Genomic DNA, 21,240 nt, shown 5'->3' on the forward strand with positions numbered 1-21,240 from the left:
TTGAGGTACGAATAGTTACTGTTTGCTATTTTAAAAAACTAAGAATTTTTTTACATGAAAACAAAATGAATTAGTGATCTGTTGTAAGATTTACCTTACAAAACATTGAGGTTCTTTTAAGGACAAATGTAATTGCTTTTACAAACATTTTGCCACAAAATACACCTTCCCCACTTAATTTCTTTTGTGTTTTTTTTTCTTTTTTGTTCCATGTACTAAGTTTGCAGTAAGCTACAAGTAAAAATTTCAGTTGTAAGTGGAACATTGTCATTATATGTACTAAAAGACCAGATGATCTAATTGTTTCTGTCCCTTTTGAGAAATAGAAGGGTTTTATAAAAAATGAGTCAGTGAGATGCTTCTTTTTGGTGTTTAATGGAAAGTAGGTCTGTTACTGAAGTTGAAGAACTGTAGATGGAAAAAGCATGCAATTCTATAACGTAGTGGCATTTTGTTCCTCCACAGTGCTAAGTATAAATCCTTGACTGAACAAGTATGTCTCTTTGTTATTTGATTTACATAATTTTTAAACTCGCTATAAAAAAGGGAGCCAATTTAGAATATTAGGCCACATTTTCTTTTATAGGTTTCTTTTTTGCATTTTTAATATAATTTAATCTAAGTCCTTAAAAGTTTTCATGTGATGATTATAACTATGTGCACATTCAAATAAGATCCCATCTTATTATTGCAGTGATCATCGTTCATCTCTCTAGGTTAACCTGGATGACTTCTATATTATATTTACATTTTTATACCTACCAAAGCTATTACTTAACTGCATTGCAAGTATAACCAACAAGTACAGTAATCTTATTCTTAACAGGTTTATTTCTGCTACTCATTGTTCATCCAGTTATTATACATAAATTGGCAGTCAAAGTTCACAAGGGAGACTTTCATCTAGGTAACATGTCTAGGAAAATATTTCAAAGCTGTTGCTTGTTTTGTTGTAAATAATGTGTGGGTCTTTTCATGTTCAGTGTTCCTGCTTCTTCAGGGTTATTTTCCTGTTTTTGTGGCTTTTTGTTAGCAACAGGTATTTGATGGGGGGTGGGGAGAGTGAAAAAGTAACGTGGGCTAATTTGTTCAGGTAGAATGAGTCTCATTTCATTCTTTACTATCTTGCTCCAAGTAAAATAATCAGTTCCTGGAGCACTGAGCTGTAAGATCTGATTTTCAATCGGTGAATGTCACACAGAACATCGGGTTGAAAACTCGAGTCTTAACATTCTCAGGTTATACTACTGCAAATTCTTTGCTGCTTATCACAAATGGTGTGGGCAGAGATAGCAGACGTTGTAAAATTTGTAGATATGCAGAATTTGCATGTTGGGCACAGAATCGATGGCAGGAATCACATACTGCTTAAGCAAAAATTAAAAGTAAGATGTCAAAATATTTCAAATCCTTATGCTCTATGTCTGTAGTGAACATATTACTTCAGCAACTGGTTTACTATGATAGTTTGCTGCCAAAGCTTTGTAGTAGATTGAAAGCTGCTACTGATGCAACTTCTCCAAACAGTTTTTGGACAATGGCAGTGTTTCACAAATGAGGCAGTTATATTTTTTTGCAAGGTAGAGATTAAGGCAAGCATGTAAAACCCATAAACACAGAGCTCATTGGTTATGGATTTGTTTACACTATTACATGCGATATATTTGAGAGTATGAGCCCTCCAAACAAAGGTATTTGAATGTGCTTGATATGTCTAATCCTCAGTACATTTATAGCTCTGCCACTCATTTCTGTCAGAGGGGGAAAATATTATGTTTGTTTTTATAGTTACAATTAAAGACTTCTTAAAAATGTTAAAGAGAAATATTTAGGATATAACTTCAGAAAGAACCATATTAGTTTAGCTTGACTACTATGAAACATTTTTTTTAGTCTATACATATCAAGATGTGTTTCGCCTATTCAATTAAGGTCCAAATGAAAAATACCACTTTTAGTTAAGTGTGCTAACTGGTACTTCACTGTGCAAGGATTTGAGTAGTGACACATCTTCCTTAGTGTATTCTGCTGCAGCAGTGTATCATCCAGCCCAACTTTTCAGTCCAGCTTAAAAATGTTGCCGATTTAAATATACTTCCTCCAGTCAGAGCAGATTGTGGGGTTTATGGAACAATGATGTCGGAGCTTCCAGATTGGTTTGGCAGCTGCATTGTTCTCAGAGGGTAAACCAGACGCACTTAAGTCCCAGTCTTTTTCATGGGCTTTTGTTCATACCAAATTATTCTTTCACTGTGCTAGCATTCATGATGGCATGTTAAAGGAGTGCATCCTAGCAACTAAAGACTGGTTGCTAGGCAGCCTCACTTCCAATAGGTTTTTCTTGTTTAAGGTACTTTTTGGTGGCAGTTCTATGAAGGCCCACTGTGTGGGTTTTTAACTGTATCCTTTTATTGGGATATTGTTGTGATTTGTTACTGGCACTATGCTATCAAGTATATTACAGTAGTTAATAAATCACCATGTGTAAAGATTCACTTCCTAAATTCCCCTTGTATTTAATCTGCAGTATTGCCTGAACTCATAAACCTCCATTTAAAGAGGACCTAGCATTGACTACTGATATTCTATGAGAGAGTATCACTCTCACTCGCTTTTAACTAAATCAAGCCAATGTAGAAATCAAAGTAGAATATATTCTTTCTATTGGTTCAAACTGCATTAAACTAGTCAGAAAAAATTGCTGCTTGGTATCAAACCAAAAATGGCAAGTTATTTGGTAGAACAATTTAGTTAATACAGCTATTCACTGAAAAGCTCTGCTGCCGTGGAGATGTCTTAGCACTTAATGCATTTAAAACCCATTTTTATCTAGTCATGGATGGCTTACTCACTTCATTCCCATTTGTCTTGAGAAAAGCCTGCATCAATTTCCATACATACATTCAGTTCTTTTTTTTTCCCCTTAACAAATGGAATATATACTGTGCAAATTATGATATTCTTAACAATTATATACCTACTAATTTAATAGGAGAGTTTTGTTTACTCTCATGGAAAAGACTTTGTATGTCAGGTATGGATTGTTTCTAATAGGATACAGAATTGTGTTTAGGATATAGTATGGAATTGTTTAAACAGTGATTTTTCGTAGGGTGACTGGCCAAATTTAGTCACACTTTATAGGACAAATTCAAGTTCTCCCATTTACATGTGTATATCACTTAATTTTTTTCCCTGTTAGAACACAAAGTACTGTTTCTTGTTTTCAGCTCATTCTCCCCTAGTATAAGGTTTTGTTGTGTTTAAAGCTCCAGCTGGACAAGGTTGTCCTCTTTAACAAGAAGAGTAAAGTATCTTTCATTTTTAGTAAGAGAAGCAATTCTACCCTCTGCCTGAATTCTCATTTAAGAGAGCAAAACAAAGTAAATGAAGTACTAATTTCCCTTTAAATATACATTATGGAAGTATCTGAAAAAATCTGGGAAACTGCTTCAGTAAACCTAATACAACAGATTTTCTGAGGCGCAGAAACTACAGCTTGCTTTGTTCTGTTTTTCCCACCCTCCTCCCATCTCCATCTTTAGCTGCTGATTCAGCAAAATGTCTGCAGCCATGACAAAATTTTAGCAAAAATGTAGTCTCATTGTTGAAGTCAATATTTAAGTGTTTTTCTAGATGGGGTTCTTGAGGGCTGAAGTGTACCCCATTGACATCAGAGGAAACCTGTTTCATTGGATTTTGGAATTGCACATTGAGCCAAGTACTATACTCATTATTAAAGCAAAGCTCCCTAGAGACCATACAGAGGCTTTTCTGATTTGGTCAATGCTTTATAACACAATTTAGAAATATGTTGGGGATGTTTACCCACTTGAATTAATTTGCTGTTTCGGAGCTGGCTGGTTGTTTGGTTGTTCCATCATCAGCTTACTTTCTGTATGATGCGACTTAAGCATATTTGCCTAGTTAGGCCAATAAGGTAGTAATATACTAGTTAACCTTTTAGTAAATGGAAGGTCTGAGCTATTTAGTCTAAAAAGCTTTTCTACAGTAGTACTCTTATTGTATAGCTGTATTTATTGTTTATGCCATTGTTCAGTAATGTTTTCTGAACATGTCAGATTATCACATTTAATTTAAATCTAGACAGAAGGGTCCCTTCTTTTGAAGTTATAGTAAACAATTTTCTAGTGTTTTTGTTTCCCCTTCCTCTGTACTCGTATTTTTGCACAACTTATAACTTACATTAAAAAATCTGAATTTTTTTCTTGTATTATTCATTAATTTAGAAATAGAAATGTTTTATGAAAACTGCAGGAAAATGCTTAGTTTCTAAATAAAATGGAGTTACCTTTATTGGACACTTCTGTTGGATTTGAAGTGTTGTTACACTTTGCAGATTTCCTAGGAACTATTTTTAAAAACACATCCAAAATTAGGATATTTTTGAGGTGGCAGAAAACAAAATCCCAAGGTAATAGTAAGACAATCACTCCACAGTAAGAGGTAACTGGTGCCAACATTTTTATTTTTTCTGTAGGAATACGGGACACTTTATATTCAGGAGTACAGGAAAAACAGCAAAGTGGAGTCGAGTACATGCAGCAGCTTCATGGGCTTGAAGGATCACCTGGGGCATGACCTAGGCCATCTCTATGTGGCGAACACTGACACACAAATAAATGCAATTGTACCTTGGTCAATGGTGGAGAAACCAACAATGGATAAAGTAAACTCCAGAAAGGAAGATGCAGACAAGGAGGCATCGAAAGAGACTGGAAGTTCCAGTTGTGATTCAGAAGAGAGCACAAATTCTGATAATGAATCAGAAAGACTGAATAATACTGCATCAGAATCACGCTTGTTGCCGAAGACTCACCGACAGCTGTGCAGATCTCCCTGCTTAGAGCCTCATATATTAAAGCGTAATGAAATCCTGCAAGACTTTAAGCTTGAGGAGGCACATATAGTATCTAAGGAAGTAAAGAAGCCCCCTGATGTGATGAAAGAATATCAAACCAAACTGGAGTTTGCACTTAAATTAGGTTACTCTGAAGAACAGGTTCAACTTGTTCTAAGTAAACTTGGTACTGATGCTTTAATCAATGATATTTTGGGAGAACTTGTCAAACTTGGAAATAAAACTGAAACTGATCAGACCGTAAGTAATGTTAACACTAGTGTAATGCGTGAAGCATCTTCCATAGAGTCTCAGAGGTCTGAGTCCCCACTTCAGGAGGATGTGACAGAGGATGGTGACAACCTGAGGCCAATAGTAATTGATGGCAGCAACGTGGCAATGAGGTATGTGGCAACGAAGCATTTGTTTTACGTATATGAAAATGGAACTGTTGCAAGCAACTAGAGCACTGATATGCTATTTCATTACTTATCAAAAACTGTACATTATTTATTGTTTGCATAGTCATCGTATGGTTATTTCTCACCCATATGTATGGAAACCCAGATGGCGTATTGAGTGCTCAGATTGAGTCTGTCAGTCGGAGTACAGTGATTTACACTATCATAGTAACTGCAACCACATGTTAATTATGCAAGTCCCTCTGCTTCTGCTATTAGATCTCTCCACTTAGTTTACTTTTTTCCAAATTTACAATTAATATATTAAACAATAAGGTGGCTAACTTTACAGATGATGTAAAATTACTTGCATCACTTAAGATTAAACAAAGCAGCGATGGATCTAACAAATCTAGGTTAAGGGACAATATTACAACTAAGAACAAAGAAACAGCTAATAAAATTTGAAAGACAAAAAATGTAAAATGCAAAAGAAAATCCTTTTTTATTTTTAATGCCCTGCTTAATTAATCTTGGCACTCATACTGCCAGATGTCACTGAGGCCAAACATTGAGAATTTCTATGGATATTTTTTACATCCAGTTACAAAAATAATAATATACTGTTATAAATTTAAAAGAGATGGGATGTAGATCTTCTTGCCTCAGAGTACTAACTAAAAACTAATTGAAGAAATTTTTTTTTCCTGTTGGGTAGGTTATTCCACAGTGATCTACTCTGCCTCCAAAGTGTTGGGTAATGGCCACTGTTATAGACAAGGTATTGGACTAGATAATATGGCAATTCCTGAGACTACTTGTGGCAGGGCACTGTTTGTGCCTGCCCCACTTCAAGGCCCTGAAGACAGCAGCCAGCAGGTGCCTGATGAGAGCACCCATTTTGGATTCAGGGTTGCCCATATAAACAGGGTATTTTGCTGCTGGAAGGCAGGCAACAACATCGCCTGGCTGCAGGGCTGTTGGTATCAACTGGAGGTAAGGGAGGAGCTGCAGGGGATGGTCAGGAGGCTCCTGGTCCTGGGCATGACCTAAAACTGCACCGTGCTGGGAGTGGGTGGCCTTGTGGGGCTCTCAGTGGCGTGGAAGTTACTACTTTCCGGGGTAGTAACTGACCAGGAAATGCCAAGTCAGTTACTACCCCGGTGAAAGATGGGTCAGGGTGCCTTAACCCCAGCTCCCACAACCGGGTGGGTTACCCCCTTGTAGGGTCTGGAAGGTGGACCCCAGCGAGAGAGTGGGGCCATAGAGTCAAACCTGTCTTGACATCCCCCAACTGGTCCATGCTGGGGCCAGGACGGGAAGGGTCGAAGGGCCAGGGGCCCACCACGAGGAATGCCCAGAGCCGAGGGCCTGGGGTTCCGACTGGCCTGGAGGTGAGCCAGGGCCAGTAGAACCAAAGGTCCCAGGGGGACCACACCCATAAGGGGGAAGCAGTTCAGGGAGCTATGCAGCCTGGAATGAAGGTGGAATAGGCTGCGTGAATGGAGGGATCCAGGCAGAGTTCAAAAAGCAGGATTCTGGGGCCCAGTGTGGGGCTGGTGATATTGATAACATCTGGATGCCATCTGCGAGGCTTGGGCTGTGGTGTAGGGGAGGAATGGAGCTGCGGATAGTGGCCCCTGGCATCGGGGCAAGAAATGAGCAGCCTCCTGCTTAATTAACATCAAGGCGTGGCGGACGGTTAGCTCAGAAACAGGTGGACGGGACACAGGGAAATCGGCCCCTTGAAGTCCCTCTGTTACACTACTCTATCTCCAGAATTTCATTAATCCAGTGAGAGAGACATGTATACATACACTGAGTACTCATCCTCACTTATCTTACACTTATGGAAATTACTGTTGGTGGGACAGATGGGTGTCTAAGCCTGTTTTACTAGGCAAGGAGGAGTTAGGAAAAGATGTACTTAAGAAACTGAAGTGAGGGATGTCAGAGAGTTTAGGTGGCCATTCTTTCAGTGGGCACGTGGATGAAGGACTGGTGAGTAACTAATTGGACAGAGCACAAGGATTGTCCTAGCCCAGGGGCAGGCAATTATTTCAGGCAGAGGGCTGCTTACCTAGTTTTGGCAAGCTGTTGAGAGCTGCATGGGTAGCCCCGCCCCTTGACAGGTGCCCCAACCTCTAGTCACCATCTTGGGACCAATGTCCCAGGGCCAGCATCGGTGGGGCCCAGAGCGGGGCACAGGCTGGCAGGGGTCTGGCCCGGCTCCATGGAGCCCCTGCCAGCTGGGACCCTGTAGTCCTGCTGCCCTGTTCTGGGCCCTGCTGGCGCTGGCCCTGGCACACTAGTGCAGGCCCCAAGCTCCTGCGCCCACTCACTCCCAGTGCCCCCCAAGTGTAGTACCGGCGGGGGGCACTACACAGCACTGACCCCCTGCTCACCAGCAGGGAAGGAACTGGTGCAGAGCATGGGGAAAAGTGGCTCCTCACCTGCCCCGTGGCCCACGCTCCCTGTACAGCCATTCACAGCCCACGTAGGGCTGTCCTGAACAGGCACAGGCAGCCCCACATAGGCTGTGAGCAGCTGCCGTGCAGGGCACCAGCCACGGGATGGGCGAGAGGCCGCTTTTCCCCCACACTCAGCACCAGCTTGTAACCCACACCTGCTGCCAGCCTGGATCCCACACCAGCTCCAGGCTCGCCTGTTGGGGCTGTGCTGCAGCAGCTGCGGCCCCCCTGCTTGCTACGCTGGGCAGTGTTTGCTGCTGCTGCCTGCCCGGAGCTCACATGCTGGGCAGCACAGGGGCGGAAGTGGCAGCACAGGGGGCGGGGCCAGGCAGGCTCTGCTGTTGCAGGATCCTGCTGAGGATTCCCCTGGGTCCTACTGCTCCTGGTTCCTGTCATTTTTGATAGGAACCAAGGACAGATAAATTTTAATTTTCAAATTTTTCTTAGGGGCCCCTCAGGCCAGATAGAATGGCCTCACAGGTTGAATCCGGCCTGCGGGCTGTATTTTGCCCACCCCTGTCCTAGCCAATCATACTGCTTTTGGAAAAAACTGAGCCATTTCAGTGTTTTGGTAAGTTGAGAAGGTTCCTTATTAGCTTGGTAATAACACTTGGTAGAAGAAACTTCAGGCCTGAAAGCATCTAAGATTATTTACTTAATGAATTCAATTTTCTGGGAAACAGATTGAAATTAAATATACGTACAGAGCTTTCTCATATTTATAGCAATTAGATATTTTGAGTAGATTTAAATTACTGTAATTGGCTTATGGATGCAGGACTCTGTCTTCTTTCTAAACTGAGTGTTGCCTAAATTATGTATCTGTTTAAGTTTTTTCCTCAAGGACTTTCCACCTCGTATGCTTTTCCCTGTCTCCCCTTACCTAGCTGAAATTAAGTGAGCATACCTTTTAAAACTGGTTATATTCAAATTAACACAAGTAAGATCTATTCTACTATTCTAATTAGAAATGATCCAAAGGCTTCTAAAATGCATTCCAATTTTGTTTAAAACTTCATTACATACTTGTACACTGTTTCAAGTGGTTTGTTTTAATTAAAACAATCTTCCAAACCAGAAGATATTGTTATAGTTTTGTTGCTTTTATTGTTTCTTAATACTTTTAACTATTGGAACCAAATCCTCCACTGCTCTGTGGCACCTTTTCTGCCACACTGGCAATGTAGATCTGGTCTCTGACTAACTTAGTTACTTGACTTGTACCTCTGTGTATGTGTTCTATTCTGGAGCTGCTGCATGTAGATCTTGTTTGGGTGTCTGCAGCATTTCTCACAACCAAGCCATGAAGGTGATACACTGTGAGGCTCTGCATAGAGTTCAAGGAAGAAAAATTGGAGGCTGGGCAGGAGGTGGACTCTAGGGTTCTGCAGGGTGCTGGAGGTAGGTTGTGGGATTTTAAAAAATTACAAACCACTTTTATCCCTGCTCTTGGGGCCTGGCTGGGATAGAGAAAGCATTGGCTATCCATAGCCTTGACTGTAAGTAGCCTCAGATTCTTTAAGCTTGAATGGCCCCTAGGTGGCATTAACACCTAGCATACAGTTCAGGCTTTTCTAATCTGCACGTGGAGATTAACCAGCACAAATTAGATGAGGAAGAGGGGAATAAAACAAGATGTATTTACCCATACACTGCATTGGGCACTTGCAGAAGCAGCTCAGGACCTGGTATCTTTCTTTCATATACACTTGGCTCTTTATGTGATCAGTTAAGATATCTGTGCCGTCATTTTATTTCTTAACCAGTCCTGGAAGTGAGTCACATACCAATGTAGAGCTTAATGTGATGTAAAACATTATCAGTAAAGCGCTGCAGCAAAGAATCAGGTTTTACATGGAGGGGCTGGGGGGTGGGTTTTGATAACATGGAATATGCCTGTAATAGCAGTAGGGTTATATTCCTTCTTTTACAGCCAGAGGCATTTTGGAAGCTCATGCAGAAAGGCCTGGCTATACTGCAGGGAGACATTCTGGATAAGATTTGCCAGTTCCTTTTATCTATTTTTTTGTACACTAGGAGTACCTAGGATCTGTGGATTGTCAATTGGCCATTCAGCCATACTTGCAGTCCTGATTAATTTAATTGGCTAATGCCACGGGTCCATAGTATCCCATGCCCATTTTTGCTGTAGTCCCAGGAAAACAAATTGTGCCTGTTCTTTGTGGGAGACGGAAAGATATGAGTGAGATATTGGAAGGTGCAGTTTCCCTACCTTTTTGTCCTTATAGGAGATCATAATGTGGTCTTTATGCTTTTTTCTGTGTTGCTGTGTCCACGGGCAAGAAATATTTACTTGATAATATTTAATAGTATTTAATTATTGCATTGAATACATCCCAAATAGGAATTACTAATAGGCTTCCTAGAGAAGTTGTGAAATCTCCATCATAGGAGGTGTTCAAGAAGAGGCTGGACAAGCACTAGTCAGGGATGATCTAGGTGTAGCTATACTTATGCTCTTCTGTGGGCAATTCCCGTGTTTCTGAGTTTTGCCGCTTGCTGCATGGGACCAGGAAGGCATTCTCCCTGACGCTTCTGGCGTTGTGTGTCAGGTTTGGAGGGGAGAGGTGGGGTTGCCTTCATCAGAAGCATTTGGTGTTGGCTACAGTCAAGACTGGAGTTTTTGACTGGAGTGTGCCAGTACTCCCGGTATGACTAAAACCTGGGGGGTCTAGGCTAGAGGATCTTCTTACCTTTCCACTCAGGGTCAGACTGACAACCATGTTGGGGATAGGGAAGGAATTTTACCTTCTAGCTAGATTGGTAGGGACTGTTGGGAGGTTTTGCCTTCCTCTGTTGTGGGGCACCTGGCCCTCTTCCTTGGATCTTTTCAGCATATTTTAACCCTTGCAGCAGCAGGACTGTGGGCACCAATTATCCCTCTGCTTTACCTGTGGCAGGTTAAGAGGTTGTGCCTTCTATGTGTTTGACTGACAGAGCTGATTTGTGTAGTTTTAGTAATAGGCTGGACAAGGGTTTGGATGGGGATCTCAGGCAGAGGGTTAGACTGAGACCTCCAGTGTCCCTTCCAGCCCCACCGCTTTATGATTCTAATTTCCATCTAAGAGATTGAGAAGGGGGATTTGCAGAAGCAAACGTCTGGGGAGATTCTGGATAAATATCTATGGCAGTGGAAAGCCTCCATGATTTAAATAGCCCTGATGCCTTCAGTACAACTCTTGTTCATGCTTAAAGAAATACTTTGAGGTGGATTTTCTTGTAGTTAGTCTTCTAAGCTAAAGATAACAAATTAATCAGTCCTTTTGTATTGCAGATTTTATCATCAAGTATTGCCTGAAGGATTTGAATTGGCTTATAGCATACTTTTTTTTTTTTGCCAAGCTGTACAAAGATATCTTTGGGAGCTGTCAAACAGAGCTGTCAGCCCATGAGTTGGTGTATTGCAGGTTAGGACCTTTTAGTGCAGGGGTGTCAAATTCACCAGGAGCCCTCATCTGGATCTGGACCATGGTGGACATGTGGAGTCTGGTGGTGTCGGGGGACAAGGTGCAACAGCAGTGGGGTTGGTGCAGCTTCTGGCAGCAGCCAGAGCACAGGGTCTGATGGAAGCACAGTGTAGGGTCCAGCAGGGGCAGAGGCTGGCAATGCAGGGTCCAACAAAGCAAGGGGTGGGGAGGAGCACATTTCAGGGTCCAACAAGACAGGAGTAGATAGAGTGTAGGGTCCAGCAGGAGCACAGGGTCCAGTGAGAGGCGGAGTGGGGGGGGCTGCAGGATCTGACAGTATCTTGCTGCTGATGGCCATGCCTCACAGGGCCAAAGGGCGAACCTTATGGTGCCCTCTGGCAGCATGGTGGGCTGTATAGAGAGGCTCTGTGGGCTGTGTCTGGTCCACAGGCCATAGGTTTGCCACCTTTGCTTTAGTGAATGCTCATTGGACCTGTTGGGCACCTTAGATTTGTTTCCTTAAATTATTTTAGCTTTCACATTGCTATTGATTTAGTCTCTCTGTGCAAGGGAAATACAAACTGTAAGCACTAACAGTTGACAGTGGTTGTCCTCAGTTAGTGCACCTACACATTTATTAGTGCACAGTGGTTACTGTGCATTTATTCTAGTACTTGTATAATCAAGTACTAACTGTGCTGTAACCAGAGTAACTGTGCAGTAGTGCCACTGAACACCTTAGTGACGCTACCGCGCAGTAGCATATTAACACTGTTTGTGTTGTGACATGGTAATGCACAGTATTATTAGGCTACTGCGCACTTGGCATCTTGTGTAGCCGCACTCGCTGTTCTTGAAAACAGCTGCCAACCTTAGTCTAAGGCTGCTTCTCGCACAGAAAAGGAAAGGACTTCTTGCATGAGACTGACTGCAGGGGGCAGAATTGAGTTATTAGTGACTAGTCTGAGAGAGCTGCTGCTGCCTGCAGGGGGATCAAATCATTGCTTTATTAAATTAAATTACGGATTTTATTTACATGTTGCTAATTTTGTCACTTTTGTCCCAAATTCTTTTCTTTCAGTAGCATGCCTGCAGATCACTTTTTTGCTGAGGTCCCTGAGGGCAGTCCAAGTTGAAACTTTTCTTAAAATATTTTTTGACGCTCTCCTGGTTGAGAGTGCTCTTACCCTGCAAGACCATCCTGCTGTGCTCTGTGCTGGTGATGGGACCCCTCGTGCCAAACAAAGCAGGGCAAAATCAACAAACAGTCTCAGGCACAAGGGAGATGGCAGGGAGAGGACTGCATTGCCAAATGGGGAAAAAGGGAAGATTAAAAGACAATCTGTCCCCATGCTTTCATCTAGGTTTGACAATGATCACCAAAGAAATATGTGTTTGTTTGTTTTTTTTTTCAGGTTGTTTTATTTTGTTGCATTAAAAAAATTATACAGCAAAGTCCTTTGTAAGTTTAAAAAAAATCACTTTAAACCTACTAAATATATAAACATTTCATGCATCAAAAGTTTTAATATGCAATCTGGCAGACATGCTGTTGAAAGAGAAGAATTTAGAAATGCAGTTTTCCAATAATTTATCTAAGGACTTTTATAATAATCATAAGATAAACGTACAATCTGATATGTACAAGCTTCAACTTTAAAACAATAGTCAGATTTCTGTGTGTGCTGTATATTTTTAAGAAATCAAAGTATTGAAGCAGTTCTCTGTTTACTGCCTGGAATATGTTTACTTTCTCTCATAACTTCTCCCAAAATAGACGGAAGTGTAGCAGATTCAAAAGAAATGCAAGGACATACATTTTCACACAGTACACAATTTTTGTGAAATTCAGCAACAGTGAAGCTAAGAAAGTATCAGGGTTATTAAAAAATATATATATTGTGGGTTGCTGTATTAAATCAAAGTTTGTGAAAGAACAGAAACCCTTCCATTTTGGATTATAAGTGAAGCTTTCAGGGGATTAAGAAAACTTCCTCAGATAAATTTATTCTGTAACTTTCCATTACAAGGATTCTTCCTCTGAAAACACCTAATGCTAACTACTTTGAGAAATAAGATGCTGGACAAAATTGTTCACTGGTCAGATCCATTGTGAAAATGCTTTTTATGGATTATATTGTGTGCACTACTCTCTTTCTTCGTGTGGTATATGGGGAAAATATTGGAGTCAAGATGGAGAAGGAAAGGACTTCCTAACATCACATCATTGTTTCTCCTAAATTATGTTCCATGAAAAAAAGCTGTATATTCATACATGAATAAAATCTTTGTGTAAGAGAGTTGCTTTCATGGGGGGGAGGGGGGTCCATAGAAATGACTGGACCCATATATATATATAGATAGATAGATAGATAGATAGGTCCAGTCATTTCTATTTTTTTTAACAATTTTTTATACCTTCAACTATCTTATCTATTGCCATTTTTAAATGTATGTGTATTTGAAGTCATGCAGTGTCTCATCTGGTCATCATTTTAGTTGTATACCACTGCTGTCTAAAGTATACCTTGTGATTAAAATGCATAGCCACTCTTTGTAGATGTGTACTAGCAAAGTAACAGAGGTTGCAGAAATGTTTTATCAGGTATTCTGTCCCTAACTATGCAAGCTATTAGGCAGCACTTCAGTGTGTTAGCTCCATAGAAAAAGTTAATTATTTACTATAGTCCTATATTAAAATAAAACACCCAAATGATTGTGTGTAAATGTGGCTGTAAGAAGACAGAGAAATAAGTGTGTGGGAGAGCTTTTCATAACAGGAGTATAAAGAGGAAATGTGCACTTCATTAGGAGGACAAGGAACATATTTTTGCCTCCATTCTACTGAGTACAGTAGTCAAGTTGTCTCTACAAGCAGCACCAAAGTAGACCACTACACTAGGTCCTAACACTTATTCAATATAACTCCCAGGCATCTGCAGTACTGCACGTTTATTTACTCTTTGAAAGCTTGCTACTTCTGCCATTTTTAAATGACTTTTCAAAATATCTTTTCATGGACAAAGAAGTAGAAATGCTTCTCTTCTACACTCGAGGTAATTGTACAGGAGGGAAAACTGAAGGAGGAAAAAGCAAATTCTTGATCTCCTGTCTTGTCACATCTATGAAACAGTTGATGAAGTGAATCGATACCAGCAAAGGCAGAAGCAAGTCTGTCGAGGACAGCAGTATTCACAAACACTATGTATTTTACTCTTAGAGACATTTTGGTCATAAATATTCTTGTCAATTATCTTAAATTCTTGTGGTTGAATTACGAATTGTAATACCAGTTCCAACTGCACTTTGAAAGTCACAGAAACAAAACCTTTGGTAGCTCATAATTGCCTGCTTGGTCTACAAGGTAGCTAAAATGTGTGTACCTCTGCCACAATACATATACTTCAGGCATTATTTATAACATGAACACCTTCCCTCTCTACTAACTAACTAGCTTTTGCTAGGTTCATAACCAGACTATATCATCACCAAAACTCTCATGGCCTTTACTGAGGTCAGGATTTCTGGACTACTTTTGGAGAGAATCACAGATGTTTTTTTAAACAGCACAACAGTGTGATACAGTTCTTTACTGCTAGCAGTGAAAACTTCTTTTTACTACAAATTAGCCTTAGGTAGTTACAGTAGAATAAACTAACTAGAATTTGGCCAGTAACTGGAACAAGCATACCTGATTCTTTGGAAGTGTGCTGCAGGCTCTTTAATATCCACACATGATCCTTGTGCTAATACCTAACTCATGTAATGTGCTTTACAAAGAAGGTGGATATCCCTGCTTACAAAAGGGAAAATTGAGACCTAAGACCTAGAGAGCAGTAGTTCACCAATGCAAAAGTGGTTTACCCAGAAAACCTGGGAGAAGCAATATAAAATCCAGGGGTCGTGTCAGTTAAAAGCACTATCTATTTAGCAAGGAACCTTTTCTTGTCACCCTATTACTGAATAGATCCAGTTACCCTGTGCTTGTGAGATCTAATTGTATCTTAGCGGGCATTGATATAACTTGAGATGCTGTTGGCTATTATGGGTGGCATTCTAGTATGTTCTGTTCTGGATGCTTGAATGACCAAATGTGCTTTGCTGTCCGGCCACCCTCCACATAGGCCCCACACACCACTAGGGACAGCTCTGCTTGTCAACGTGGTCATCTAAGTCCCAAAAATACCAGTTACAGGTTTCTGTGTGCAAAGCCCTGTGCATGTGAATGGCCACATGGGTGCCCAGAGGTAAAAGACCAACCTTTGTGCACATTTATAAGTCTTTCATTCATAGCGTACATTGGTTTTATTTGTTTATTTTTACTGAGGAGTTGTGAAGAACTAACCAGCTATGTTCTGCTTATCAGTATCAAGAAAAGTTGCAGAATGTCCGGCATTTCCTAGAAAAATTGTCATTACATTGGCGTAATGTGTGGCATGGTAGTAGTATTGTAGGTATTTCAAGAGATATTAAATAATTTTCCCCTCCAAAGCTAAACAGAGGCATATTGGAATCCACAACAACTCTGAGTTTTGCAATCAGTACACAAAAATGGCTGTATGGTTCAGCGTATGATGAAATCTGTTTCTAGGCACTGGCCCCACAACTCTACAGCTGTCAGTAATAACAGCCATGCCTTTAAACTGATTGTGGGGGGCAGGTTATTTTTTTTGGTGATGAAAGTTTCAGGCCCAGTCGCTGCTGACAACTGTTACAGACTGCGTCACTCCAAAACACAATAAATAAAATATATCACAAGCATGACAACTGCCTGTCCTGACTGTAGCCTTTTACTCCTGTCTTCCTGTTTCTTTTTCATGGAAAGAAGGTTAGAAGGAGGCAGGATCAAGCATACTTTGAGCATCCTTTGCAAATGTTTGTCTAAACCAGGGGTTGGCAACCTATGGTCCACACAAAGGGACTGGCAGACATAGAGAGGAACTGGTTGATAGCTTTCTTATAACATCTAAGAAATGACCTGCTCGGCAGCACAGAAGTGGAAAGGGATCTTGGAGTCCTAGTGGACTCCAAAATGAACATGAGTCGTCAGTGTGACAAAGCCATCAGAAAAGTTAACGGCACTTTATCGTGCATCAGCAGATGCATGACAAATAGAACCAAGGAGGTGATACTTCCCCTCTATCGGGCGCTGGTCAGACCGCAGTTGGAGTACTGCGTGCAGTTTTGGGCACCACTCTTTAAGAGGGATGTGGATAACCTGGAGAGGGTCCAGAGAAGGGCCACTTGTTAAGGGCTTGCAGGCCAAGCCCTACAAGGAGAGACTAGAGCACCTGGACCTCTTCAGCCTTTGCAAGAGAAGGTTGAGAGGCGACCTTGTGGCTACCTATAAATTCATCATGGGGGCACAGAAGGGAATTGGTGAGGCTCTACTCACCAAGGTGCCCCTGGGGGTTACAAGAAATAATGGCCACAAGCTAGCAGAGAGCAGATTTAGACTGGACATTAGGAAGAACTTCTTCACAGTTAGAGTGGCCAAAATCTGGAATGGGCTCCCAAGGGAGGTGGTGCTCTCCCCTGCACTGGGGGTCTTCAAGAGGAGGTTAGATAGGCATCTGGCTGGGGTCATCTGAACCCAGCACAATTTCCTGCCTATGCAGGGGGTCGGACTTGATATTCTATTGAGGTCCCTTCCGACCCTAACATCTGTGAATCTATTAATCTTTTCACATACTAGAGGATGGTTAACATTGTCTGCTCTTTTCTGAGGAAACTGAGTTTTCCTCGGAGGCCATGTTTTCCAAGCCTCTTTGTATTTTTCTTCTGTTCTGGGCTTGTTCCAGTTTGTCTGTGTCTTCAGGCATGATGCCTAAAATTGGACACAGTGTTCTAGCTGAGGTCTCAACAGCAGTGAGCAGGGCCAAATAATTACCTTCCTTGTCATGCATACAATGTTAATGCATTCTAGAAAGAGATTGGCCTGTTATGTAACAGCATCACATTATTGACCAGTGTGTAGCCTGTGATCCACTCTAATGATCCACTTCAACCCCCAAATTATTTTCTGCCAAACTGCTGCCTGACCAGTTATTCCCCATGTCACATTTGTGCACGTGATTTATTTTTCCTAAGTAAGGTGCTTTGCACTTGTCTTTTACAGAATTGCATTTAAACCAGGGGTTGTCAACATATACGCCATCAAGCCAGAGGGCTTTCTCTGCTCTGGGGCTGAGGCCAAGCAGTGGCAGTCTGCACTGGGGCTGGGCAGCTGGTACTCTTTGGCTTGTGGCAGTGGCCTGGATGCAGCTTCCAGTCACCAGGCCTTGGCATAGGTCTCCAGTGCCCAGCCCACCACGAATGTAGGTAAAGCCCCCCACCACTGCTGAACACCGCTGGAATGCCACTGAAGCCCCCTGGCCCACATTATACCAGAGCCAGCCTGCAGCTCAGAAAGGTTGCCAGCTACTGATCTAGTTCATTTCCTCCCATTTCTCCATTTTTTTCAAGATCATTCTGAATTATAATCCTGGTCTCAAGGACTCTCTAACCCTCTCCAGTATCACTGAAGATAATGTTGCACAAATTGCTAGTTTCGTGTCCCTGGAGGCTAATCCAATTTACCTCAAGGAGAGAGTCATACACTCAGGCTGGGTCCAACTCCATTTTATTGTTTGCGCAAACAGATCGACAGTGGAGCTCAATGCTCAAAGCAAAGTTGACCCCGAGCCGTGTCCCAGGTTTTATCTTTATAGCTAACCTGAACAAAAGATTCCAACGTGATTGGTTATATTTTTCTGTAAAGTTCAGTATATGCGTAGTCCTAAAACGGAACTGCAGCAAAAAGACCTGCCGCATGCGCAGTCCCAACCTATGTGCCCCTTAGTAACCTTGTGTTTTGGTGTAACTCTAGGATAATGAGCGAGTATGATGATTACAAAATTTAGGTGTTTTAACAAGAAGCTTTGAACCTTATCACAAAGCGAGCGTTGCTTGGACTGTTTCTTATTATGATATTGCTTATCTACTGCAGGAGGAGAAGAAAGAAAAAGCAGCCCCCACACAAGGCCGTAAGGCCTTGTGCAGCTTGCATAAGAGATCATGAGACATTTTTATCACAATAATGAGTAAGGTTGGAACCAGGTCAGACCCTACAGGACCCCAGTGGGACCCTGCTTTAAGTGCCTTCCCAGTCTTGACAGCAAACCTTAGATTGCTGCTCTCTGAGTTCTATTTTTCAGCCAGTTGTGTGCCCCCATTTTGGTGATTTACATTTACACTGTAATTTATTAACTTAAAAGAATAACAAATTAGACCATATCAGGCACCTTACTAAAATTAACATATACCTAGTGCTTTTCCATTATGCCCTAGGAAAGGTATCCTATTAAAAAGGAAATTAGATCAGTTTGATATTTGTTGCTGCATTCATCAAAACCCATGCAGGTTGGATTTTTATTCTCAATAATTATTTTTTTTAGCATCTTAGAAAAGTAGGGCTGTAGGGGACCTTAGGAGGTTATGTAGTGCAAGCCCCTGCTCAGGACAGGATCATCCTTAACTAAATCATCCCAGCCAAATGGCCACTAAAAATCTTTGAAGGAAAGAGATTTCACAACCTAGATCGGTAGCTTGATCCAATTCTTTAACCAGCCTTGTAAGAACATTCTTCCGTATATGCAACCTAAATTTTCCTTGCTGCCATTTAAGACCATTGTTCCTTATCCTGTTCCCTGCAGCCGTAGGGAAGTCTTATCTTCATCCTCTTTGTTATTACCCTTCAGATATTTAAAGACTGTTATGAATCTCCCTCAGTCTTCTCTTCTCCAGACTACTTAGTCATGTTTTCCAGGGCTCAAATCACTTTTGTTGCTCTCTTTTGAACACCAGTTTGTTTACACTGTTTCTAAAGTGTGACATGCAAACCGGGAGCAGTGAGGTCTCACCAATGCTGAAGAGTGTAAAAATCGCTTCCCTTGATTTGCAAATGAAGTTCCTATTAATGCAGCCTAGTATGTTGTTGGGTTTTTTTGCAACAGCAATGTGCTTTTAGTTTATGATCCTCTATAAAGTACTGGTCCTTTTCTGTAGTACTGCAACCTTATTTCCCAGTCTATACCCATGCAGGACATTGTTCTATCTGCAATGCAGAACTTTGTACTTGTCCGTGATGATTTTTTTTTTTTATTAATTACAGATTATTTTTCCAGTTTTATCAAGATCATTCTGGAACGTAGCACTTCCCTCCAGGGTGTCTGCAACTCCACCCAACTTGGTGTCATGTGCGAAATTGCTAAGGGTGCGCTCAATCCTATCGTCCAAATCATTAATGAATAATTAATAATTAATCTGGCCAGCAAATGACACCTCCCTGGCACCAGATAATCCCTCTGCCATATGTCAAAATCCTACTACAAACTAATTGAGGTAGTGGGGATCTTATAAAGGCAGAAAAGTTGTTAATAATTAATTAATTAATTACTTTTGTTAGGTGTCTGTTCACAATTAAACTTTCTCTGTGAAGGCTGAAGCAAAAACTGTACAGAACACTTCAGTGGTCTTAGCATCATCTGTAATTTTACTCTTCAGAAATGGGCCAAGTCTTCCATTTGTTTTCCTTTTTGTAGAACCTTTTTGTATTGCCTGGTACATCCCTTGCTTAGAGAAACTAATTTTGTCTTTTATTTAGCCTTTCTGATTCTATTCTTGCAAGCTTGTGCTTTCCTTTATGCTCCTGCTTAGTTAAGTGCCATGTTCAGGTGAGTAAAGTGTTTCTGAGGTATTTGTAATGGACTCTACCTTTCTTTCACATGGAGATAGTTTGCTGCTATGCATTTGACAGAGCCTCTTTCAGTAACTGCCAGCTCATATGCATGCCTTTAACCCTTTAGCTTCCCCAAAGACCCTGTCTACTAGTTTCATGATTTTGTTGCTTTTCTGAATTCCAGTATCCTTACTCCGCTGCTCTCAGACCTGTCTTTTCTTAGAATAGCAGTCAGTCATTTTTTATCACTTGCACCCAAATTACCCTCCATCTTTTAGATCCTTAATCAATTTCTGTCCCCTAGTCAGAACCAGATCTAAAATAGCTGCTCCCACTTCTGAAACAAAAGGTTTTCCCAAACATGTCCCAGGTAGTTGATGAAGTGTATGGGTCCTGCTGTATTGTTATACACTTCTAGATTCTGTCCTATGGATGCCTCTCATAAGGTGTATCTACATGTCTACAGCACCTTTGTTACTGCGCCATCACTTAGTACTTCCAAAAGGCAGTACTAAATGATGGTGCCATAACAGCGTATACTGCGCTGTGCACACCACGCACAGTTATTTTTAGCTGCTGTGTCGCTGTAGCAACGCGCTATAACAAGGGAGCGTGTTGCTACGGCAACATAGCTGTGGCATCATGGTTTGTGACCCCTGACACTAAGTCACCATAGCACGTTGCTACAGTGATGTAGCATCGCCTGCATAATAGTTACTTAAAATAGCTTAATTCATCATCCTGACTAGATGGTCCGTACCTGACCAGATTAGCTTCCCCGTGTGACATTGCCCTCATTCCTTTTATCTAACCAGAGATATTATCTAGGCTAGAGACATTAAACAAACCTGCCTCTCCACTCTTCAGAACTTCAGATCAAATATATATGTCCTTGATATACAAAGCAGTACCTCTTCCCTTATTTCTGTCTGGCCAACCTGAACAAGCTATCCCCCGTACCAAAGTTCTCGTTCTGTAATTACATTTATCTCATAGTTTTGGGTGTATAAAGACATGTCTAGTCATTCCTGTCTATAGTCCTGGCACAATGTTGGAGTTAACAGCATTGCTGAGAGTAAGCAGATGTGTGCTTCACTGTGTTCCATTCAGGGAATAAAGTGTTTCTTTTATGTCTGTTTCAGCCATGGCAACAAGGAAGTATTTTCTTGTCGAGGAATAAAATTAGCTGTAGACTGGTTTTTGGAAAGAGGTCACAAAGATGTTACAGTGTTTGTACCAGCCTGGAGGAAAGAACAGTCAAGACCAGATGCCCTTATCACAGGTAATCTCTGGCCTGCCTTCATTTGCCTATTGAACAGTGTAGTACAATGTGTGTAATTCCTAATGACTGTCTGTAAGC

At 41.3% G+C, this 21,240-nt stretch overlaps 1 protein-coding gene across 2 annotated transcripts in view; it reads left to right on the forward strand.

Annotated features, from left to right (window-relative positions):
* ZC3H12C (zinc finger CCCH-type containing 12C) overlaps positions 1-21,240 on the forward strand; it is a 62,703-nt gene that overhangs the window by 26,476 nt on the left and 14,987 nt on the right. For both annotated transcript variants that reach the window (XM_025214890.1, XM_025214891.1), the window contains 2 exons: positions 4,502-5,265; positions 21,023-21,162. In XM_025214890.1, coding sequence (XP_025070675.1) covers positions 4,502-5,265; positions 21,023-21,162 — 904 coding nt within the window. The remainder of the gene's footprint in view (positions 1-4,501; positions 5,266-21,022; positions 21,163-21,240) is intronic.

Source organism: Alligator sinensis, unplaced genomic scaffold, assembly GCF_000455745.1.
Source record: "Alligator sinensis unplaced genomic scaffold, ASM45574v1 scaffold397_1, whole genome shotgun sequence".
NCBI lineage: Eukaryota > Metazoa > Chordata > Crocodylia > Alligatoridae > Alligator > Alligator sinensis.